This window comes from Lissotriton helveticus, chromosome 4_1, assembly GCF_964261635.1.
Source record: "Lissotriton helveticus chromosome 4_1, aLisHel1.1, whole genome shotgun sequence".
NCBI classification, from domain to species: domain Eukaryota; kingdom Metazoa; phylum Chordata; class Amphibia; order Caudata; family Salamandridae; genus Lissotriton; species Lissotriton helveticus.
Window position 1 is genome coordinate 1,810,299,830 of NC_136063.1, and position 25,374 is coordinate 1,810,325,203.

Genomic DNA, 25,374 nt, shown 5'->3' on the forward strand with positions numbered 1-25,374 from the left:
TATATATATATATATATATATATATATATATATATATATATATATATATATATATATATATATATATATATATATATATATATATATATATATATATATATATATATATATATATATATAATCACACAAATGTCCGAAAGTTTCAGTCTCTCTTAGGTGTATCTTAGGATCATACTAGAAATACTAAAAATGTATAAATAATATATATATTATTAATATTAGTATCATGTTATTTTTCTATCCAGCATCTGTAGTTTTAATGTTAAATAAATGAGCATTTCATTTTGATTGCATATTAAGTTGGAAGCTGGGCTTTAGATTCAAAGTGTCTTCCTGTTGTGCAAAAGTTACTAAAGTGCATTTAGTAACTGGATCTATTGCTAGTGCAAAGGGTCTAAAAACAAAAATATTAGTGGTCAGGATCACATGAATTTAGAAAGGGGGCCTAGTTCATGTCTTACATTATCAACAGGTATCGAAAAAAAACCTTTCCAGGTATATATTTAGAATTCGCTAAAATTTCTACGTTGTTACCTGAATAGTTTATAATATATAATACCAAAAGGTACAAAAATACAAATATACAAAAACAGCCTGGAGTGTACACTATAAAATATTTCAGACCCCAAAATCAAGACATGTAAAAAGTCCCTACAAATCATCCCAATGTAACATTTTCAAACAGACATGGGAACTAATGAATTCAAGGAATATCAAACAGCCTATAAAAGTGTAAAATCACCACAAATGAGTTACTCAGCTGATCTAAACATGAATATATAATTCTGCATCCATATTTAGGCCATTGGGTGTCTCTGTTCCCAATAGTAGGATTCTTCATGGCGTAGCTCCAGTTTTAAATTTCCCCCTCATGGTTTTTCCTGTGCATGTTTGATACAGTAATACTTCATATTTTCCATGCTCCCAGCATGTGTTCCCCATATGTGTCTAGCCATGGCATACTGATGGTCCTTGTTCATTATGGCTCTCAGATGTGGCAGCACACGGAGCTAAAATGTGTTGATTGTACTGCCCACGTATTTTATGCCACATTGGTACTCAAGGACATAAACTACTGACTCCGTCTCACAGGTGATTTTTTCCTTTATCTTATTCATCATATCTGGTCTTGTATTATGTTTTGTTTATGCCATATCTACAAGCTTTGCAATTTACACATCTGAAAAAACCTCTAGTTGGAACTGGGAGTTATGTGGTCACGTTTGTTTGAGTATTAATTGGTTTTATTTAGGTGCTGGTCAGTAGATCCCCCAATGATGGTCTTTTGCTGTAAGTGATATTACGTGAGTCCCTTGCTCACTTTGCCACTGGATTCAAGCAAGCCGGGCTGAAGACGGATGGAATGCCGGAAACCGGTCCTCGGAAGCTTATTTCCGGTCCAGGGAAGACATGGCTTGGCAGTTCGGGCTGGACTGTTCCCATGAGGCACAGGGTCAGACTGATTTGCATATAGCCATGTCTGAACTGGGGTGGCAGAGTGGGCTAAAGAACGGTGATGGATTAAACCCAGATCTTTTGACTGGGTGTGAGTGTTTGATTGATTCAGATGCTCCATCCATCACCACCCCCTTTTGTACCGTAAGTGATATTAGGCATTCCGGAAAGGGTTTTCTTCAAATCTTCTTCCATAAGTAGAATTTTCCATTTGACCTTGAGTATGTCTCTCACCTTTCCACTTGAAATGTTGTACTTAGTTATAAATCTGACATCATGGTTTTTGTTTCCTTCTTCCATACTTGACACTTCTTTTGGTCTTAACAGTGCTTGCTCTTTTAAGGCATCCTGTAAACTGTTTCCGGTAACCTTTTATTTAAAATCCTTTAAAATTTCTTTTGCCTGATGTTTAACATCAGATTCTTCTGTGCAGCATCGTCTTGCCCGTAGGAACTCCCCATATGGGACACTTCATTTCAGTGGTAAGGGTTGTCCCCTATTGCCATGGAGTATGCTGTTGGTACCCGTCAGTTTTCTGTACATTTTAGTGCAATCCTCTCTTTTTCAATGTAAACCGTGATATCCAGGAAACGGATTTCTTTGTCGTGGATGTCAAATGTGAATTCAAGGTTTAAGTTGTTCTGATTCAAGGACTTCAGGAAGCACTCCTGATCTAATTTCTCCCCTTCCCATATTAGGAAAAGGTCATCAATAAAACGTACCCATAAATTAAATTTGTTCCATTTTGACTTTATTCTGTACACTCCAGGCCACTGTTTCCCACTGACCCATGAATACATTTGCGTACGTTGGGGCTAATGATGTCCCCATAGTAGTTCCCTGCATTTGCAGATAATATGTATTGGTACAAAACAAAAGCATTCACCTCAAAGAGGTTCAAAGGAAAGTGTTCCCAAACTTGGTAGGGCATACACTGTGTTTGCTTAAATATGCCTCACACACACCAAGAGGGCCCTTGGTGTCATGCTTCATCATAGGGGTCTTCCCGCCCCGCTGCAGGACGGGGCGTGCTTTGACTAGCGACTACACTGGAGCACTGTTATTGTAGTGCTATGTGTGGTGTATGTGTAGTGAGAGAAAGGGTCAGGGGTGGATAAGGTGAGTGGGTTAAAAGGTACCTGGACTTATAGATGTAAAGGTTTTTATAGGTCATAGGCTGGTACTGTTAAAATGGTAGTTCAGAGATATCCCGTGTTTTAATGTGCGGATACTCCTGGTCAAGTCAACATGTTTCGAAGCATCAAGGCTTCTTCATCAGGACTAAAGATGATCCCTTTAGTGCTCACTATGTTGCCAACAATTGGCGCAAAAATTAAAAAGTGCTATGTACAAAGAGTGATATTAAATACAGTACCCAGTCGGTATTGTTAGCATGTAAGCTCAGTCAGTATTTCTGAAAGCTAGAAACGGTAGGAGTCAGTGCTCCATGAGCCTTCTTTTACGGGTGGGGAGTAATTGGCTCCACGGGATGGCGCGAGTCTGGGCGAAGATTTCCTAACCACTAAATTACAGTGGCCAATTCCTCCCCACTCACAGCAAAGAACACTGGTTTCTGAGAAACCAGGCCTGTATTTGTCCGTGAGTCCCTTGCCGAGTCACACGTTAAATGTTTATATGCTAGCTGTGCTTAAACTTTGTATCAGCAGCATTAATTTCTTCTTTTGGGCGGGTCCGCAGATTCCACTGCTGTAATGCCCTTAATCTGCCCTTAATCTACTTGTGATCCCGGTGGTCACTGGAAAACCTCCTCCTCCGAAGTGCACACAGTGCTACTTCACCCCTCCCCAGAGCACTGCAGGTTTTCCCCTCTTACCAGCAATATCCTTTCCGCGGTCTCGCAGTTGGCAGAGACAGGTCTCAAAATGTTCTTCCAATGCCACAAGTTCGCCAATGCCCAAGAGAGGTGTGGCTCACTGGTTAGAGGTGGCAGACCTGTAAGCAGAGAACGGCCCGGGACCAGGGTTCAATTCCCAACGCGGCAGGGTGTTGGACCAGGGTCAACGGACTCGATAATTCTCGCCTCAGTGCCTACTCTAACCAGGGAACACACTCGGTAACTCTGGGCATTAAGCTTGCCTCATCTCTACAACAGCCCCCCACTGATGCCGGAAAGGGACCATCTCACAGGGAAAATCAGGACGGGTTCCCCAGCGGTCTACAGCGCCAGGACACTCGGCTAGAGTAACAGTGCACTTTACAAGTATCCCACATTTACATATCTATGCAGAAAGAAAGTCCGCCGTTCCGGAGCATTACACTACAGAGCGGCCTCACACAATGGGCACGGAGCACCCCATCCTTCCACCACAGAAAACACACAATTTGAGGCCCAATACTGCAGATAAACTCTAACGTTCAAGTTAGAGCAGCACCAATTCCATTCTCCAACGTTTCGGCGCTCTGCCTTGCTCACGGATGGAATCAAATGAAACGCAGGTGTCCCCGGCACGCTTTTTTAAGGTGAGTCACCTGACTGATTTCCACTTACTACAAGTCCCATAGTGCACTGTGTTTATTATTCATATTCCCGCTGGAAGTCCTCCGACATTCTTTAGCCAAATGGTGCATTTCCCTAAAACACAGTCACAATTGTTTGTTGTATAATCACAAAAGAACGGGGATTAGGGCTACTTTGCCCGCACTGGTACTGAAGTCCTTAAAGTAAGTATCTACTAAATTGAAGGTGCAAATGGTCTGGGCACAATCCCCTAGGTCCCAATAATTAAAAGCCAAGAGAACTTGACCTTCAACAAAAATGATACAAGAATAACCCCGCACCCTTCAAGAATTGTTGTCACACTTCTTAATTAAATTCATAACATTATTTGACTCATTGGTGATTCCAAAGAAGTTCTCCCAAGAATTTCACATGAAGTCTCTTCAATTTAAAATGAATTCTTTATTCTCAACGATGTTTTTAAAATGAATAGCCAACGCGTTTCGTCCGTTACCGGACTCCTTCAGGGCTTTTGAGGCATCCTTATAAGAAAAAAATTCACAAAATTCTTCACACATTGATGAAGGTCAAAAAATTGCAACGAGTATCCACGTCTTGTCCTACATGTGGTCATCTGGTTTGTTGTGGGCAATCCTTAAAGAGTCAGGTGAGTTGGAACAAAGTCTTATTATATCCGTTTCTTTGCTGACTTGAAAATAAATCCATCTCGCAGCACGATCATGGCAGGAAGTCACCCTGCCTGAATCTCTTCCTCGCGCTTTCTTTTCGCTGAATTAGCATATCCTAAATAGGTTTTAGGCGCGAGTGGGTCCACTCCTCCATTTGATGCAAAAAGAAAGTCCCCTGTTCCGGAGCCTGACCCTACAGAGCGGCCTCACACAATGGGCACGGAGCAGCCCATCCTTCCACCACGGAAAACACACAATTTGAGGCCCAATACTGCAGATAAACTTTAATGTTCAAGTTAAAGCAGCACCGATTCCATTCTCCAACGTTTCGGCACTCTGCCTTGCTCACGCATGGAATCAAATGACACGCAGGTGTGCCGGGCGCTCTTTTTTAAGGTGAGTCACCTGACTGATTTCCACTTACTACAAGTCCCATAGTGCACTGTGTTTATTATTCATATTCCTGCTGGAAGTCCTCCGACATTCTTTAGCCAAATGGTGCATTTCCCTAAAACACAGGCACATTTGTTTGTTGTATAATCACATAAGAACGGAGATTAAGGCTACTTTGCCCGCACCGGTACTGAAGTCCTTAAAGTAAGTATCTACTAAATTGAAGGTGCAAATGGTCTGGGACACAATCCCCTAGGTCCCAATAATTAAAAGCCAAGAGAACTTGACCTTCAACAAAAATGATACAAGAATAACCCCGCACCCTTCAAGAATTGTTGTCGCACTTCTTAATTAAATTCATAACATTATTTGACTCATTGATGATTCCAAAGAAATTCTCCCAAGAATTTCACATGAAGTCTCTTCAATTTAAAATGGATTCTTTATTCTCAACGATGTTTTTAAAATGAATAGCCAACGCGTTTCATCCGTTACCGGACTTCTTCAGGGCTTTTGAGGCATCCTTATAGAAATAAATTCCCAAAATTCTTCACAAATTGATGAAGGTCAAATATTCGCAACGAGTATCCGCGTCTTGTCCTACATGTGGTCTTCTGGTTTGTTGTGGGCAATCCTTAGACAGTCAGGTGAGTTGGAACAAAGTCTTATTATATTCCTTACTTTGCTGACTTGAAAATAAATCCCTCTCGCAGCACGATCATGGCAGGAAGTCGCCCTGCCAGAATCTCTTCCTCGTGCTTTCTCTTCGCTGAATTAGCATATCCTAAATAGGTTTGAGGGGCGAGTGGGTCCAGCTCCTACATTTGATGCAAAAAGAAAGTCCCCCGTTCCGGAGCCTGACCCTACAGAGAGGCCTCACACAATGGGCACGGAGCAGCCCATCCTTCCACCACGGAAAACACACAATTTGAGGCCCAATACTGCAGATAAACTTTAATGTTCAAGTTAAAGGAGCACCAATTCGGCACTCTGCCTTGCTCGCGGATGGAATCAAATGACACGCAGGTGTGCCGAGGCGCTTTTTTTTTAAGGTGAGTCACCTGACTGATTTCCACTTACTACAAGTCCCATAGTGCACTGGGTTCATTATTCATATTCCTCCTGGAAGTCCTCCAATATTCTTTAGCCAAATGGTGCATTTCCCTAAAACACAGGCACAATTGTTTGTTGTGGGCAATCCTTAGACAGTCAGGTGAGTTGGAACAAAGACTTATTATATTCCTTTCTTTGCTGACATCAGTGATGCCATTTGAGATGTCATCAGTGATGTCCCTGACCATGTCATGAATGATGTAATATGTGACATCATCAGCAGTGGATTGCGGGCGCGCGAGTTGGGGAAATTTCAATGGTTTTGTACGAGTGAATGTGTAGCTAACTATAACACCCCAAAAACCTATGGTTTTTTCAGTGAATTTCTAAGGTTTTTTTAAATGCTAATTCCTAAATATAACTTATCTGAAACCTATGGTTTTTTCAGTGAATTTCAAAGGTGTTTTAAATGCTAAATCCTAACTATAACATGTCTGAAACCTATTGTTTTTTCAGTGAATTTCAAAGATTTTTTAAATGCTAATTTGTAAATATTGTTATTGGTTTTTTTTATATTTTCTAACTACATTTTTTAAATCTTTTTATTTTTATATGTTATTTTTTAAAGTACCTTACACATTTTTTTCATAAAAATATTTATTTTTCTTTTACTGCGCAAAACATGTCCACCATTTTACGGTCGCTGTCTAGGATCCGTGAAGGGTGTGCGACGGGTACAACTTTTCCCACGCGGTTGCTATGCGACTTGTGCGCAACACCTTGCGCATACACGAGATGTACATATAACGTGACGTGACGGACGCGCTGTAGTGCGTGACGTCATATACATATCAGACGCAGTGTGTGCGCGACTTCCGCAATTTTTTCATTGTTGAAAAACGTATTTATATATATTTAATATAAATATTAAGACAAGAGATTATCTGAGGTCATTATTTTAATAATTTTCTTTAACTTTCTCAAAAAGTATCACAATTATCCTATGGGTAGAAATTCACTTGGCAGGTAAATAGTGTTATCGTTACCTTTTCTTACTCAGTGGTGGATCCTGGATACAGCACTCCTGCATCTCCTCTAAACAGTTGAAAGAATGCAAATTACCAAAGACGTGCAGAAACCCACGTCTTTTTTAAAAAAAAATATCGCTAGAATGCGCGGATCATACGCACACCCCGAGATTTTTCCCCAAAAAAGAAAAAAATAGGGGTCCTGGGAGACCTTGTGGGACCCCCTGAGGATCAGGGTGTGTCTACCCTCCCCCTTTTCACATTTTAAACACACATTTCACACGCTTCTTCAGCCTCCCTTGTACCGAGACATAAAATGGTTGCCAACAGTTTCTAGTTTCGAATGTTGACAACCACTTGACAGCCAATTAGCCATCAGCGCGTATTCGGAAGGGTGCGCTTATGGTAAGATGACAATAAGCTGAGTTTATGAATTCCATTTTTTTATGGGAAGAGGGCGGCGTGGCCCCCCTCCCGTGCCCAATTCTGGGCACCGTGGTCCCCAGCCCCGGGGCATGGCTAATTATATATTATTATTTTATGGAGAAGGTCTGCAAAGCCCCCCTCCTGAAGCGACTTCAAGACCATGGGGACATCCGAACTCCATCTATGTATGTACCCCTTAGGAGCTGCCTTCACTTTGCGCATGCATGTTTGTGGTAGTGCATGCATGTTAATGTTACGCATGCGCAAAATACGTCCCACCGTCTGGCTATGTACCCCTAACGTATTTCATTTTATTTGCGGCATGCTCAATTACATCATGCCCAATCACAGCTCTCACACCCAGTGACATCATCCTCAACCAATCATCCTTCTGCAAAGCATTTATAAGCTGCCAACCTTCTTGAACTTTTCCTATTCTGCAGTCACAGCCATTGAGAGTGTTCGTATCCACTTCTTCGTAGGTGAGCACTTTTTTTAAGAGTAATTAAATTAATTAATCTGAACAATCTTTAAATACCGCGTAAAAGCAAATTTATGTTCGATTTGGCAATGCTGGTTTTAAGCATGCTTTCCTGCTTTTTTATATCGCTAAAGTTGACTTGGTAACTTTTGTTTCTGTGCAAATCACTTAATCCTGGTGCGATTGTTTAATTTGGAAAGCGCCACGTGGCCGGTCCTACAGCAGTGTGCTACGTGCTGTTCAAGTGAATGCGATGTAGTTTTTCTCGTGTAAGTAGTGCGTCACGTGCCCCATGCATTGCAAAAGTAATGTTTTCGGCCAAAGTGTATTTTAGCACAGTTTCCAGCTCTTATAACTTAAATATTTTGCCTTGATAGGCGATGTTTCTGGGCAAATCACTTAATCCTGCCGCATATAATTTTTTAAGTAGTGCGTCACGTGCTGCTTCCTCCCCATGCACTGCACATGTAATTGATTGGTCAATGTTGTATTTTAGCACGCTCTCCATGTTTTTTAATAACCTTAAACTTCATTTGCCCCCTGTTCTATCTCATTATACAGATATCTCAACCATGAGACGTACTGGTCGCCACAAGCTGTCCTGCCCATACACTATACCACGTGGTGGTGAACAACTCGACACACCAGATCCACTCACTGTTCTCCATATGTTATCAGCCGAAAATTGCAATGGACCTAATGGATTTATCAAGTTTGTCTTCAACATTTCATGATCGAAAACCATTCTGAGATAAGCATTTGTGTATTTCATGTGTTTGCAGACGGATAACTGTGTTATTGTCATGTTTTACTAAAATTCGTAGGCATTCTGAAATCAACCAAACGTAAAAAAAGCATGTCCTCCCAATTTTATTGCCCAAATATGTGATTTAAAATTGAACAATGTATGAGTTATAATTTTTCTTTATAAAATATAAATCTGCATTGTGATAATCTTATAGACGTTTCTTTCTGAAATCCAATTCTCATTAAAATGCTCGTTACACGTTTTCAGCCTGTACTTCAGATAAAGTAAAAATAAATGTTTTTATTTTTTTTAAACTTGTCTTTTAATTTTCCTTGCTATTTATTTCTGAATTTCTAGATCATGGAAGTCCAAAAAGGGTTCTTTCAGATCAAGCCCAGGGGTTTGTGAATGAAGTGAGTGACCATTCTCGGCCTAACATTTGTATAATGCAAAACTATCTCCTATTTTGCTGTCCAAATATAACCTCTGATGATTACTTTTCATCCCCAATCCTATTGAGAACAATTGTTTTCATGAACATTAAAATTAAGCTTGGACATATGTACAACATATACATTTTTAACTCTTTTTTCAGTAACCACAGTGTTACATAAGTCAGCAGCAAGTTACCAACATTGAAAAAAGTATATCCTCCTGTTCCAGTTAATTTCACCGAAGTCTCAAATATGGCATGAACTAGTTGTATGAAGCCAGAGAGATTCATACATTTTTAACGGACAACTTTAAGGTAAATACTCACAATACGACTAATCAACGAAGTTAAAAAGTAACAGATATAAGTACTTGAGGGGTTTTCGGTGGCAGATAATCTCAAATTCACACTTGTACGGATAGGTCTGATACAGGGTAGATCTCTGTATAACTAAAGTATGATTAGGTATTAGGATGGCATACAGAGCTCCCAACCTTCTTACTTTTTTTCTTAAAGGGTTCCAAACTGGGCACCAATATTAGGCTGTGCAGTAGAGGTTGACGGTGTTGCTCCACTGGTACTTGGGCCGCCTCATGAAGCAGGAGGAGCCTCTCTCAATCTCCTTAACTCTTCCCTTGCAAAGTTGACCGGATTCTTAGTCTGCAAGTGCTTCCGCATACTTGCAGTTCCACACCAGTCCTCTTTATTGGGGTCTCCTCTTGAAAGCAGTCTTGCATATGCGGCATGTAACTTTTCTTGCATTCACCTTTTTTAAGACTTGTGAAAATTAATTTCAAACCATTCAATAGATACGGTGTCACTATGCATTGTGTCAAATGCTTTATTAAAAATATGCAGAAAATATTCCTTTTAATTGTTGTTAAGTTCTTTACAAGAGAATTTGAAAGGAGAAAGTAGGAGAAGAATAACAGAGGTAGGACTTTATATCTCAAACTGCAAAAATTGATAAAAAGGGTGGACCAAAGTCTGCATGTACAATGCCAGTGGAAGCGTTTCAGGCACACTGCAAACATTAAAAAAAAGATAAATATCGTCAGGTGTTACTTTGACTTGTAATGATTGACCTCATTTAGTCACATCAATCTAATTTTAAACACTAATTTTCTTTTTTGTTTTGCAGATTAACTACAATACTTCTTTTGGAGTCCATATTATATGTTGTTTATTATATTGTTTTGTTAGTTCTAGTTATTTATTGTATCGTTATCTTTTAGTTATAGTTCCAGTTGTTGTTTTAATAAAAGTTAATTAAAAAAGTACATACGTCTGTTTTTTTTTATGTGGGTAGCAGTCATCTATAGAAATGATTTTTATAAGTTGAAGTATAATTCTGAGGCTAACTCATTAGCAACTTAGTGGGGTGAACTTTTAACCTCTGTGCTCACGTAAGTGTTCCATGAACTGTTACTATGGTAACAGGCAGAAAGCTGTTTGGGGGTAGGGTTAAAAGTTACTGGCTGTTCAAAAAACGTTATATTTACCCAGGATCTTCTACATCACAGAAAGGAATGCAAAGTAAAACAAAACACTGTGTACCAGATTTACAACCCCCTTGCACCACTTTTGCGTCCAACTCCCCCTACAAAATTACAAGTATGTGGGCTTCAACGACCTCCCTCAAACACCGGGAACCACCACCCCATGAAATGTGTGTATTACGGGAGGCAAACTGTGAGGAAGAAGTGGAGAAGTGTGGCTCAATGATTAGAGCGGCAGACCCTGATGCAGAGGTCTAGCCCAGGACCAGGGTTCAATTCCCCGCCTCAGCGGGTCTTGGGCTCAAAATTCCACGGACCTGATAATTCTCGCCTCGGTGCCTATTCCAATCACGGAGTCCCACTCTGCAACTCTGGGCAATAGCTTTGCTTAATCTCCACAATGGCCCCCACAACGTTAAGGATGCCTGGCCTCCACCTTAGGGGTGCCCAGGAGTGGACACCTCACAGGGAAAGCCAGGATGGGTTCCACAGCGGTATTCATACAAGCGCCTTGATACCCTTGCGGGTGAGTAGTGCGCTATACAAGTATCATTTTACATTTACATTTACATATACCACAACAATCTGCGTTTCAATATGCATGGCAGCTATTAAAGAGATAGTGTACATTTTGCAGATGAACGAAACCGAGTCTTCCTCATGAACTTTAGACTCTGCATCGGTACTTACTAGTAATTACTAAAATCTCTCAATAAACAAAAGGGCTCTTTGTCGAACCACCCAAAATCTACACATAAGCTTGATATATATATATTTTTCAGTGACCAAATGCGCGAATCCTACCCGCATCTCGCGACTTTTTTGTAAAAAAATGTTGTTACTTTTTTTGTCCTACGGGTCACTATGTCACTCCTGAGCAGGCCTAGGGGGTCAGGGTGTGTCTATTCTGCCCCTGTTCATTTTTGCCAACATATTTCACAGACTTCTTCACCCTCGCTTCTATCGAGGCACAAAGTGGCTGCCAACAGTTCCTGGTTTCGAATGTTTACAACCGCTTGACAGCCAATTAGAATTGAGTACGTGATCGGAATGGTGCGCCTATCCTATGAGGCCAATCCTCGCACAATACTCGGATCCTCCGCGCCCATAGATATATAAATGAAGTTAACCGTAGTTTTCAAAGAAATTACTGAACAGATTGACACCAGATATGCCAAAGGCACAAGTCGGAACGGAGAACTACCTCTCTGCCAAATTTGGTGTTATTCCGTTCAGCCGTTCGAGCTGTAGCCGTGGCTAAAAGTCCTGTGAGAAATTGCATGGGGAAAACACGTTTTGGGACCCCCCTTTTCTCTCCGCCCCCGCTTCATCAATCACCACCAAACTTTCAGGGAAGGAGCGGAACTGGGCTGGCCAAACATTTGGAAAATGTCAAGAAGATTAATCAATCGACACCAGAGGTATTGGCAATAGAATGTTTCCGTATTCCTATGGATAATAGGTCCTAACTATAACTAGCTACTGGCGACCGCCAGTAGGTAGTTATAGTTAGGTCCTATTATCCATAGGAAATCTGAAACATTCTATTTGGAATAACTTTGGCGCCAGTTGACGAATCTTCGTAAAATGTTCAAAACTGGTGGAGCGCTCCGGTCCGCTCCTATTCTGAAAGTCTCAGGGTGATTCGTCAAGCGGGGGCAGAGAAAAAAGGGGGTCATAAAACGTGTTTTCCCCATGCAATTTCCCATAGGAATGTTTAGCAGCAGCTACAGCCCGAACTGCTGAACGGAATTACACCAAATTTGGTAAAAAGGTAGCCCTTGGTTCAGAGTCATTCTTTTTGGTTAAATGGTGTAAATCCGGTGATTAGTTCCTGAGAAAATCCACAGTAGGATCACATATATATATAAATGGCTGCGGAGGATCCGCGCACCCTAAGCGCACCCTGCTGAGCACGAGCTGTATGCTAATTGGTTGACAACACTCCAAATCAGGAATTATTGGCAGCCATCTTGTGCCTCGGTAGAGCCAAGGCACAAGAAACCTAAGAAACAAACACGCAAAACGCAAAAAGGGGGCAGGGGAGAAACACCCTGACCCCCTAGGCCTGCTCTGGGGGTCCCACAAGGAACCCCAGGGCTAAAATATATATATTTATTTAAATCAGAAAAATCCACGCAGGGTGCGCGGATCCTGCCGACAAAAAAGAAACAAAGCGCGGGCTCCCACGCTTCTTTGGTAATTAGCCCCCGGGGGGGCCAAATCCAGGGAGCAATAATGATTATGTAAAGGGGGGCCCTGAGGGGCCCCCCAGCCCCGTGGACTGCCGCCCCCGGGGATTTTTTTAATTATGTGCGGGGAGCTCTCAGTCCCTCCCAGCCCTGGGGACCGCCACCCCCGGGGACTCTGTAAATTAGGTGGGGGGCTCTCAGACCCCCCTGCCCCAGGGACCGCAGCCCCTGGGGCTTCTTTACATTAGTTGGGGGGCTCTCAGGCCCCCCCAGGCGCTGGGGACCACCACTCCCCGGGGCTTCTTTAAATTAGGTGGGGGGTTCCCAGGCCCCCCCAGCCCCAGGGACCACCACCCCTGGGGCTTCTTTAAATCAGTTGAGGGGGCACTCAGACCCCCCAAGCCCTGGGGACCATCACACTGGGGCTTTAAGAAAAGAATGGTGGGGGGCTCACGGCCCCCCGCCACCCCCGGGGCTTTAAAAAAAAAATACCCTGTGTGGGGGCTCAAGCCCTCCTACATGCCCCGGGGACCACCACCTCCCAAGGGCTCTAAATATTAACATTTAGCCCTGGGTACCACCACCCCCGGGGCTTTGTAGGTTGTGGGAGGGGGGCCATGCAGCCCCCCCTCCTGGAGCCTTGCCGTGGCCCTGGGGACTGCCACCCCCAGGGCAATCTCCTGCAGTGTCCCGGGGTGCCCACCCATGGGAAACTGTAATTTGCTATGGCAGGGCAAGAGTCTCGCGGCTCCCGACCTGCCATAGAAAACTTGAGTTTAATTTTGAAAGAGAGAGCAGGAAAACCTGTTCTCTCTTTCAAAATTCAAACCAAATTGCTTTTCCTCATGGGGAGCTGCATCTTAGCAGCTCCCCATGTGGAAAAGCAATGTCGGCTCCCAAATGACACGTGGAGCCGGCGGGACCGTGGGGAAATTGGGGAACCCCCACGGTCCCCAACGAGAGGCCAGGCCCCGGGAGATGGGGTCCCTGGGGCCATAAGTGGCCCGGGAGGGGGACCACTAGACCCCTCTCCACCATTAAAAAAAAAAGTAGCCCCCCTCCATTTAAATTTTAAAAAGAAAATGGCCATGCCCTGGGTGATGGGGTCCCCGGAGCCAATTATGGCCTTGGGAGGGGGGCCACGCGGCCCCCTCCCAAATTTGTTTTATTAAAAAAAAATAGGGGTGAAGCCCTGGGGGATAGGATCCTCAAGGCCAGTAAAATTGGAAAAGAAGGGGGACTACATAGCCACCCTTCTTAAAAAAAAGAAAAGAAAAAAAAGGCCAGCATCGCGCCGGAGGCCCACCCCTACCAGCATCACTCTGCAAACATGCCCCCTGCCGCATTTGCAGATGGGGAAAGAATTCCCCTTGAATACTGGGGGTCCCTGGGGGCCAACTAGCCCACCAGGAACCTCCAGTATGCGCCTTGGGCTGGGTTGCAGAGAGGTGTTCTGGGGCCATGCCCCTTTTTACACCTCTCTGAAACGCAGCTGTGTGGTGCTTAATGGAGGTAGCTGGTGCGCTAGTTGCCCCCCAGGGACCCTCAGTATTCAAGGGGAGTTAATCTCCCAACTTAAAACACACCACAGGCGTGTTTGCACAGTGGTGAAGGGAGAGTGCGGGCCTAGTTGACATGTGTGCAAACTCACCCTGTGGCGTGGTTTAAGTTGGGGAATTAAATCATCTTCAATCCTGAGGGTCCCTGGGGGCCAACTAGCCCACCAGGTACCTCCAGTAATCGCCACCTCTCTGCAACGCAGCTCTCTGGCGCATACTGGAGGTAACCGGTGGGATAATTGTCCCCCAGGGACCCACAGGATTGAGGATGAATTAATTCTCTAACTTAAACCGCGCCACAGTGTGTGTTTACAGACATGTCACCTCAGGCCACGCCCCCCTCGTTCACCACTGTGCAAACGCTCCCCGTTGCACTTTTTAAGTTGGTGTATTAACTCTCTTTCAATACTGAGGGTGCCTGAGGGCTAACTAGCCCAACAGGTATCTCATGAATGCGCCAGGGAGCTGCGTTGCAGATAGGTGTTCAGAGGCCACGCCCCTATTTACACCTCTCTGGAATGCATCTCTGTGGCGCTTTCTGGAGGTACCTAGTGGGCTAGCTTGAACCGAGGGATCCTTAGGATTCAAAGGGACTTAATTTCCGAACTGAGAATGGCCACAGGGCGCGTTTACACAGTGGTGAAGGGACGGAACGGGGTCTGAGGTGACGTATGCAAACACGCACTGTGGCGCGTTTTGAGTTGGGGGAATAATTCCCCTTCAATCCTGAGGGACCCTGGGGGCCAACTAGCCCACCAGGTGCTTACAGTAAGTGCCAATGCGCTGTGTTGCAGGGAGGTGGCGCAGGCCATGCCCCTTTTTACACCTCTCTGCAATGGTGCTCACTGGACGTACCTAGTGGCCTAATTTGCACCTAGGAATCCTCAGGATTCAAGGGGAGTTAATCTCCAAACTTAAAACGGCCACAGGGCTTGGTTACACAGTGGGGAAGGGAGGGGACGGGGCCTGAGGTGATGTGTGCAAACACGCCCTATGGCGCGTTTTAAGTTGGGGAAATAATTCCCCTTCAATCCTGAGGGCCCATGGGGGCCAACTAGTCCACCAGGTGCTTCCAGTTCGCGCCATTGTGCTGCGTTGCAGAGAGGTGGTCCAGGCCATGCCCATTTTCTCTGCAACACAGCTCTGTGGTGCTAACTAGAGATATCTGATGGGACTTTACCCCCAAATTAAAACGGCCACAGGGCGTGTTTGCACACGTCAGCTCAGCCCCTCTCCCCTCACCAGTGTGCAAACGCGCCCTGTGGTGCATTTTAAGAAGAAGTTTTAATCCCCCTGCCCTATTATATACATGGGGCTTACAGAGGAGGTGATGCTAATAACAGGGGCACCCCAACGAATAGTGTTCCCTAGTGTATATAGGTGTTTTAACTGTATTCTAAGTGTCTTTTAGCATAGCACTGGCTCTAGGATTGGTTTGTCAGAGTCAGTTACCACCAGTATCCATCTGAAAAAGTTGAGGGTAACGGATGATTCTTTCTGCACGTCTTCCTTCTTCCTGCACTTTACTTCGTCTTTGAGGACTTCTGTTGCTTCTTTCTGCATTTCTTTTTTTCCTTTTGTGTGTTTTTTCTTCTTTCTTCACATGTCCTACCTGTGTAGGCATAGTTAGAAACTAGCATTTAAAAAAAGCTTTGAAATTCACTTAAACAACCTTAGTTTTCAGTTACGTTAAAGTTAGAAATTTGCATTTAAAAGACCTTTGAAATTCACTGGAAAAACCATAGGTTTCAGGCATGTTTTAGTTAGGAATTAGCATTTATAAAACCTTAGAAATTGACAGAAAAATCCATAGGTTTCAGGGGTGTTATAGTTAGCAAGACATTTCACTCATACAAAATCATTGAAATTCCCCTGTTATAGTTAGTTCAGCTAACTATAACTCGCGCGCCCGCAATGCACTGCTGATGACGTCACATAGTACATCACTCATGACATGGTCAGTGACATTACTCATGACATCACTGATGACATCTCAAATGACCTCACTGATGACATCACGGATGACATCGTCCTTGTGATAGAGTGGCAGACCTCCTCTCACCCTAATATAACCTTTGATACACACATTCAAAAATAGAAACTAAACTTTTCACAAAAATGGACATACCAATACCAGTTACAACAAACTATTCAGTAATTCCAAGATCTACACACAAATCCACTCATTCTGCAACAGTCCTATATAGTCACTCATACATTGACTCACTCATTAAATGTACTCATACGCCTATACATCCTGTTACACATCTCCACTCATTCATAGAGTTACACACACACATAGTCACTCATGCTAATAAAGAATCAAACATCCATTTAGTTGCATGTAAAGTTATACACACAACACTACACTTACTTCTACAGAAACGTACACATAATTACTCTCTTAAACAATCACTTATAGAAACACATACTTATTTATACAGGAACTCTTCCAATCTCTCACTCTCATATATACTCACTTATATACACCAATACTCACATATACTAGTTTAAAACACATGTAGTTACTCATAAAGCCACTATTGAGACAGTCAATCACTCACTAACACACCCATTCACCCACTCATCCAACCATACAGTCCTGCACACATGCTGTTTTCAAGACATACAAACAGTTAGTCACTCATTCAACTAATAACCCATATAGACACTCATGTAGCTACTCACTAACCCATGCAGCCACTCATACACAAAGTGATAGACTGATACAGATATTTATATATTTAAACATTAATCACTAACCCATGTATGCACTAAGATACACTTAACCAGCCAGTTATACAATCAATTTTACAAAAAACAAAATCATCCATTTAGATATTTATATACCTATTTATTCTTCGACCTTAAGATATATATATATATATATATAAAACATATTTAATTTTCAGAAAAACACACATTCACTGGATGAATAAGAATGGCTTTTACATTTTTCAGTATAATGTGGCGCAGAGGTTTAAAAAGTGACGAATCTACCTACATGCGTCACTTTTTAAATATGGCGCAAAAAGGTACATGTTTGGGCTTTCCTGGGGAGCGTAGGTGGTGAGGTTTGTGTCTAAGAGTGCAGTGGACTAGGCTTCATGAAGCCTATCCCCGACTGCACTCTTAGACACAGGCGTCAATTTGACTCTTTACAATGATGTTACCTGTGTTAACTCAGTGTAGGAAGCATATTGAGTTTGTTTGCATAGAGGAATCGTATTTTGTAAAATAGTGAGGTTTCAGTAATGACATGGAATGCTTGTACATAGGACCTGTGCTGTGTTTCCTAAATGTGATGTCAAAAACGATTTTGGGAAATATGAATGGCTTTTACATTTTTGAGTATAATGTGGCGCAGAGGTTTAAAAAGTGACGCATCTACCTACAAGCGTCACTTTTTAAATATGGCGCAAAAAGGTACATGTTTGGGCTTTCCTGGGGAGCGTAGGTGGTGAGGCTTGTTTCTTAGAGTGCAGTGGACTAGGGTTCATGAAGCCTATCCCCGACTGCAATCTTAGACACAGGCGTCAATTTAACTCTTTACAATGATGTTACCTGTGTTAACTCAGTGTAGGAAGCATATTGAGTTTGTTTGCATAGAGGAATTGTATTTTGTAAAATAGTGAGGTTTCAGTAATGACATGGAATGCTTGTACATAGGACCTGTGCTGTGTTTTCTAAATGTGATGTCAAAAACGATTTTGGGGAAAATGAATGGCTTTTACATTTTTGAGTATAATGTGGCGCAGAGGTTTAAAAAGTGACGCATCTACCTACATGCGTCACTTTTTAAATATGGGGCAAAAGGGTACATGTTTTAAGCCGCCGATGCGTCACAAAAAGTGACGCATCAGCAGTGCAAAACTGACGCAGGGCCTCATAAATGAGTTTTTTTTTTTTTGCACACTACTCCAGTTTAGTCCTGTCCACTGCACTCTTGGACACAAGCCTCACCTTTTGTGCTCCCCTGGACAGTCTTCATCTCATCTGAACTCCTGCTTAGGTGTCAGAATCCTATCACATGGGGAAAGCTCCATGTGAAAGTGTTTGCCTCAGTCTTATCCCTGCTGTGAGGCAGGTGCAAGATTTTGATGTAACAGTGTCCTAAAAGTGACGCAGTGAAATCTCATACATTTCACTGCGTCATTATTACGAGGCTTTTTGCGGAGAAATTACCCCTCTGTGTACATTACACTTGACAGAGGTAGAATGTGGTGCAGAGGTTTAAAAAATGACGCATCTACCTGCATGCGTCACTTTTTAAATATGGTGCAACAAGGCACATTTTTTATGCCGCCAATGCATCACAAAAAGTGACGCATCAGTAGCGCAAAACTGACGCATGGCTTTATAAATGAGGCTCATCTTTTTCTTGCACACTACTCCAGTTTAGTCCTGTCCACTGCATTCTTGGACAGAAGCCTCACGTTTTGTGCTCCCCTAGACAGGATTCATCACATGAGCAGTCCTGCTTAGGCCTCATAATCTTTTTTTAGAATGAAATTTGATAAACAGAGATAAGGTGCTATGTATAAGCTTTTACATTTTTGAGAAAGAATAGATTGTGTGTGCATGATCACATAAAAAAAATTTGATCTTTTCACAATCATGTCACCTGTTTTACCTGAGATTAGGAAGTAGATTGTGGAGATGAGGTGAGGCATGTCCATAGGGACAGAGGAGGTGAGATCTATGTTCAAGACTGTAGTGGGAGAGAGGCCTTTCCTGGGAAGCATAGGTGGTGAAGCCTTTGTATAAGAGTGCAGTGGACTAGACTTCATGAAGTCTATCCCCTACTGGACTCTTAGACACAGGTCTCACCTATTTTGTACCTGTGGACAGAGCTGTGTTCCATTACACTCTTCAATACAGGCCTCACCTCTTCTGCACCCCTGCAGAATCCTGACTTGATCTGTAACCCTGAATAGACTGTTTGCTTTTTGTCATTGCTTTGTTGTTTGGTAATAGTGGTCTATAATGTGCTATTTTTTTCTTTAACACAGACTGAAATCAAGATTTCAAGAGTAAGCAAAGATGCCCTCAAGGGAAAAGAAACGAAAACAACGTAACCGCCAAAAAACAAAAACAGCAACGGAATTACAGCAGTCTTCCACAACAAATATTTCAAAAAACAGGAACCAAGCTCCTGGTAAGACAACTAAGGGCCAGATGTAGGTAGGCTATTACCGATCGGAATCGGCCGAAAATACCGATTTCCGTCCGTTTCCGATCGGTAGTGAGCGTTCGATATGTAGGTGACCAAAAATAGGCTGATTCGGTAATTATACCGATCGGTATAATTACCGAGCAGTAAAATACCGATAATTGAATGTTACCTATCGGTAATGTTACCTATCGGTAATTTTACCTATCGGTAATGTCACCGATCGGTAATGTTACCTATCGGTAATGTTACCTATCGGTAATGTCACCGATCGGTAAAGTTACCGATCGGAAATGTTACCGATCGGTAATGTCACAGATCGGTATTGTTACCGATCGGAAATGTTACAGATCGGTAAATAAAAGTAGGTAAAATTGAAAATCGAGATGTAGGGAGGCCCAGAAATACCGATTTTGCCTCAAAATCGGTATTTGAGAGTCGGAATTTACCATGGATTCAAATCAGGTGGTAACCAGGTGCAGCCTATAAAAAAGGACCCAAAATGCAATTCAGTTTGCACAATGGCGGCATTCTATGTAATAGCAAGACGTCTACGGCTACGGGAGGAAGGAGAGAGGGAATGGCTGAGACAGGAGCAGGTCTACAGGCAGAGGGTCACCCTGTTGATGCTGACAGAGGAGGAGATAGTACAAAGGTACAGGTTGGCTCCAGTAACCATCATGGAGCTCATCAGGGACCTTAAACCACTGTTGGAGCACCCCACCCCAAGGGCACATGCAATACCAGCACATGTGCAGGTGCTGTGCAGCCTCCACCTGCTGGCGTCAGGGAGCTACCAGAGCGTGGTTGCTGTGGCGGGAGGGGTGACCCAGAGCAGCCTCTCAAGGTTCTTCCACAGATTCCTTGACGCCATGTTGCACAGGATGGAGCATTATATTTCATTTCCATCCACCCATGCTGAACTGGTACAAACAAAATCAGACTTTTACCAGATGGCAAGATTTCCCCATATCATCGGATGCATTGATGGGACACACATCCCCATTTGTCCCCCTGCTGCCACCGAATACATTTACCGCAATAGGAAGTCAAGCCACACCATCAACGTCCAGGTGATTTGCAATGCAAAGTACGTTATCACAGACCTTGTAGCTAAATTCCCTGGAAGTACACATGACTCCTATATATTTCAGAACAGCGGCATCTATGAACGGCTGTCAGCAGGGGAATTTGGCGAAGGATACCTCCTAGGTAAGACAGAGTCTGCGACAGCATTCACACATATTGCAGTGAGACTTACAAGTATACATGTGACTAATGTACTCCCATTTCCCTTTCAGGAGACAGTGCATATGCCCTACGTTCTTTTATTCTCACTCCCTACCTCAACCCCTCCACACCCAGCCAAAGGAGGTATAACCGGGCACATAAAAGTACAAGGAATGTGGTTGAACGGACATTTGGCATCTGGAAGAGCCGATTTAGATGCCTTCACAAGAGTGGAGGCGCAAGGCAGTATACCCCCACAACATGCTGCAAAATCATAGCTGCCTGTGCCATGTTGCACAACTTGGCTGTCAAAAAGGGTACACAGGTGGAGTTGGAGGAGTACGAGGACCATGATGACGACAATGCCGTGCCTGACATACAACCTGCTGGAGTCACAACACCAAGTGATGGGAGATACAGGCGTGAGGAAATAACAGCCAACTATTTCTGAGTAAGTAATGACACACAGACAGGTTGTGAATGGAAGTAAAGTATTTATCTGTTGGCACGAACTTACAGCACTTAGGTGCAACAAATTAACATGTACAAAGGTGGGGACAACATGTCCAGGGTTACTTCACCCAAACTTTTAAAGTCACTTTCTCTGCCGCTTCCCAGACACACTGGGAGTATCCCCACTGCCTTCCTCCAGGCTTGAAGGCTCAGCTGTGCGCCTCCGGCCCCTACGAGCAGGCACCACAGCACTACCCAAGCTGCTGCGGCTACTACTGTCCTCCCCTTCAGCCACATCCAGGGCAGGATTGTGAGCAGCATTACTGATCATCATTGCCTCTAGGGCACTGGTTATTTTGGCTATGCCCCTTGTGACCTCTGCTGTATTTTGTGTTAGGCTTTCCTGCATATTGTTTCCTCTCCTGCATAGCTGTGCAGTGGCAGTGGCAAGGCGATTCAGCGCCCTGTTGGTAGCGCGGGTGTCCCTGCGCCTTGTATTCTCTATGTGATCCATCTTATCGCACAGCTGCGTGATAGCAGACGTAATACCAGCAACTAGGTTGTCATTTGATTTTACCATGTCCCTGCTGCAATTGGCTATATCAGTAATGCCCTTCCCCATCTCTCCTACAGTTTGATTGAGAGCACGGAATTGCCGGTGGCAGGCCTGGGTGGATCTGCCCTGCATGCGCTGGATGCGCACCATGCTTCCCTCCAGCCCCCGGAAGACAGTGCCTTCTCCAGTGCCTCCTGCAGTGCTGTGCATGCGGCGACGTCTTGGCATGGTGTCTTCATCAGTGTTTGGCTGCAGTGCAGCATGAGGCATAGGTGGAGTTTGCTCAGCCTGATCTAATGCTGCCTCCATCAAGGGCAGTGTGGCCACGAGTCGCCTCCTGGCTGGTGGTGTTGCAGGTGCAGCCTGTTGCATTACTGGGGAAGTCTCCGGTGAGAATACCAATGCAGGTGATTGTGACAGGTGTGGGGAGTGTGGAAGGTCGGGGGTGAGGCCTGTCTCCTCCTCCTGTGCAATGCCACTTGTGTCCTCCTCATCTTGCGATGGTTGCACATGGCTTGGCCCTGCCTCCTCACTCTCCTCCCTCGCTGCTGCAGTCCCTGGTGTCGATGTGCCTTGCTTGGCTGATGGTGCCCCTAGGTGTAAATAAGCGTATGTACATTGATTGTTACTGTGTCACAGTGACTATAAATAAATCTTTACACATTTAACTTTCATGATTCTGCAATACTTTCACTGCCTTGCTGATGTCTGTTCAGTTATACATGGTCTAATATTAGCAGACTACATTTCCCATTATGCATTGCTCCTGTATAGTGCTAGCAGTACTGGACTGGGCTTGGCCTGTGCTCAGAGGTTTAAGGGATGCTGCTTGGTATGGGGTGTTGTGCTGCGCATGCATCTTACCTTTTGATTTGGCTCGGGCTGAGCTGTCCACTGCTCCCAGTCCCACCACACTGTCTGGCTCGATGGTAGACGCCACCAACTCCTCCAGCTCAGTCAGGGGGGGTGCTGGATTCCTGCCTCCTCCAGTGACACCAGCCTGTTTATGCAGCTCTGCAAGCTTCCTCTTGGTTTGGCTCCTGAGGTCATAGAATCTTTTCTTTAAATCCTCCATGCTCCTGCTGGTGACTCCCACTGCATTTACCCTTTCCACTATGTGCAGCCACAGCTTTCGCTTAGCTGACTCAGCCATGGTGAGGGAGAGCTTCCCAAATAGTTGGGTGTGCACCTTGACCACCTCCTCAACTAGGAGTTCAAGCTCAGTGTTGCTGAACTTAATTTTTCTCTTTCTCTCACTGCTGCTTGACATTATTCCTGGGTTTTCAACACAAACAACTCTCCCCCTGCTCCTCTCTCTGTGTGCTCTGCTCTGCCTGTCTCCAGAACTTTCTAATGAGTTGCACCTGGCTGGGCAGGCACTTCCTGGGAGGAAGGGGGAGGGTGGTTGCACCTGATTGGCTGTTGTGTTCAGTTTCACTTTTGTTTGCTGCACGTTTGTTTGTAATACCGATCGGTATTTACCGATCGGTAGTACCGATCGGTATTTGCCGATCGGTATTACAGATCGGTATTTCCAATGCATTCCTATGGGACTTTTGGCCCATAGGAATGCATTGGAAATACCGATCTGTAATACCGATCGGTATTTACCGATCGGTAGTACCGATCGGTAAATACAGATCACCCGTTACCGATTTTTACCGAATCGGAATATTTTTCCGATTTTTTACCTACATATCATTTTCCGATTTTTAAATACCGAATCTGTAAAAATCGGTAAAATTCGGTATTTAAAAATCGGTAAAATGGATTTACCTACATCTGGCCCCTAGTCTTTTATACGGAACATATGTACTTTAAAAAAAAATGATGGACAGCATGTAGAAAAAGAGAATGAGAGAGTAAATTTGAAAAGGAAGGAGAGAACCTCAAAGAATCCTACAACTGGAGCAGGAGAGAATAATATGTATAGGAATAGAAGGCAGAATCAGTTTAGAGACATTCGTAAACGAATGTTTCGCAATAGGGTGGTTTTAAATTTTTTTTAAAACATTAGGAAAGGTAAACAGAGAGCTGCTTTTTATAAGAAAAAGAAAAGTGTAGAGAAGATTGTTGATCAGGCTTTTGAAGTTAAGAAAAAATTATTTATTTTAATAATCAATAGAATTAGGACACTTAACAAGACAATTGATGTTTTCAAATCAAACAGTAGATGGAAAAGAGTAATTAATCGGACTAATTTTTGTAAAGTTTTTTCTGGAGAATGGATGCACAGTTCAAGTTGTGAGCCATTTTTTAATGAGGAGAGTTACTTCCAGGAGAATGATTTAGTGCATGCAGTTGACACCAGTGGTCGAGCGTATGAAGTGAAAGACGGTTGTCCGATTGAAAAAGAGAAACTTGTGCCTAGAGAACCAGAAGAGGTGTTAACTGATGAAGTTTTAGGGAGACGTACTAAGGGTCCAGTGTACACTTGGAAGTGTAGTCGTATTTGTAGTGTGCGACAGGAATCAATTGATTTGTTTTGTAATTTCTTACGTACATATGGTAAGAAAAGTCTAAAGCAGAAAGTGAAGTTGTTGCAAGACTTAGATCCTTGCAGAGTGAGAGAAAACACAGGTTTGCAAGGCCATTCACTGGCTTGTCTTTCTAGAAAAGTCTGTCAGAGTGTTTTTCATCATTTTAGGATGTTAGCAGTGCATCATACCAAAATGAGGAAATTAGTGAGAATGTTGTATTATGCAAAAAGTCCAGCACTTAAGCTCAAACAATTAAACAGTGCTCTTTTGCATGGAACTGAATTAGATGTGAAGAAGATTTGTGAAGAAATTGAGATTTGTTATTTTGGTGAAAAAGAGGATAGTGTAGAAATTGACACAGCAATTCAAGGTAATGTGGAAGACAATGTACAGATTTCAAGTACAGAAAGGTTTGAGCAGGAAATTACCAGGTTTAAGGTGAAATCAAGTGAAAGGCCGAATTTTACTTGTCTGTGTTGTCGACGAAGTCATTATAAGCATCAAACTAGATTAGTTGATTTATACGTAAAAAGTGAAAAGATGAATAATTATGAGTGGAAGGATTTTGCAACTTATTTGTGGGTGGAGAATTGTTTTGATTTGAGTTCTGATCAGCGTATTTGTAAATATTGTTATGATAAATTAAATCAAAACAGAATGCCTGCTAGAGCTGTTCATAATAAACTGGAGTTGGTAGACATTCCCCGTGAATTGATGGATTTAAATACATATGAGTCTATTTTGATTTAATGTGTCTACCCTTTTCAGGCAATTGTTCGCATGGAGCCTAAGATAGGGAAATTGCCTCCTTCAGATTTGCAGAGAGGATTAAAGGGAAGAGTTGTTTATTTGCCTCTTGATTTCAAAAAAAATATTGATACAATTGGTATAGAAAAAGTAGAAGAGGAACCGTTAGTTATTCTAGTTAATGGGGTTCCGACAAAGAGTAAGAAAATCTGGCAAGATTTAGTGGATGTTAGGAAAGTCAAAAAGGCAACGTTGTATTTAGTCAAAAACAATGAGTATTACAAAGATGTATGTGTTGCAGCAGAGGAAACAGCTGCAGAT

The 25,374-nt window shown here is 43.2% G+C and overlaps 1 protein-coding gene across 1 annotated transcript; it reads right to left on the minus strand.

The window, feature by feature from the left end:
• Positions 1-1,982: 1,982 nt before the first annotated feature.
• LOC144828226 (uncharacterized) lies at positions 1,983-23,096 on the minus strand. Its single transcript, XM_078686313.1, has 3 exons — positions 22,691-23,096; positions 22,045-22,419; positions 1,983-2,140 (listed from the first exon to the last, which is right to left on the minus strand). Exons 1-3 carry the CDS (start codon positions 23,094-23,096, stop codon positions 1,983-1,985), a joined length of 939 nt encoding a protein of 312 aa, XP_078542439.1.
• Positions 23,097-25,374: the final 2,278 nt, after the last annotated feature.

What these genes read in the sequence shown, in the direction of transcription:
- LOC144828226 (XM_078686313.1), bottom strand. Translation starts at nt 23,096, where the DNA reads ATGTCAAGCAGCAGTGAGAGAAAGAGAAAAATTAAGTTCAGCAACACT. An exon ending in AGCCCGAGCCAAATCAAAAG is followed by an intron (nt 22,420 to 22,690) that starts GTAAGATGCATG and finishes ATTTACACCTAG; the next exon opens with GGGCACCATCAGCCAAGCAA. An exon ending in TGAAGACACCATGCCAAGAC is followed by an intron (nt 2,141 to 22,044) that starts GTCGCCGCATGC and finishes TAATATGGGAAG; the next exon opens with GGGAGAAATTAGATCAGGAG.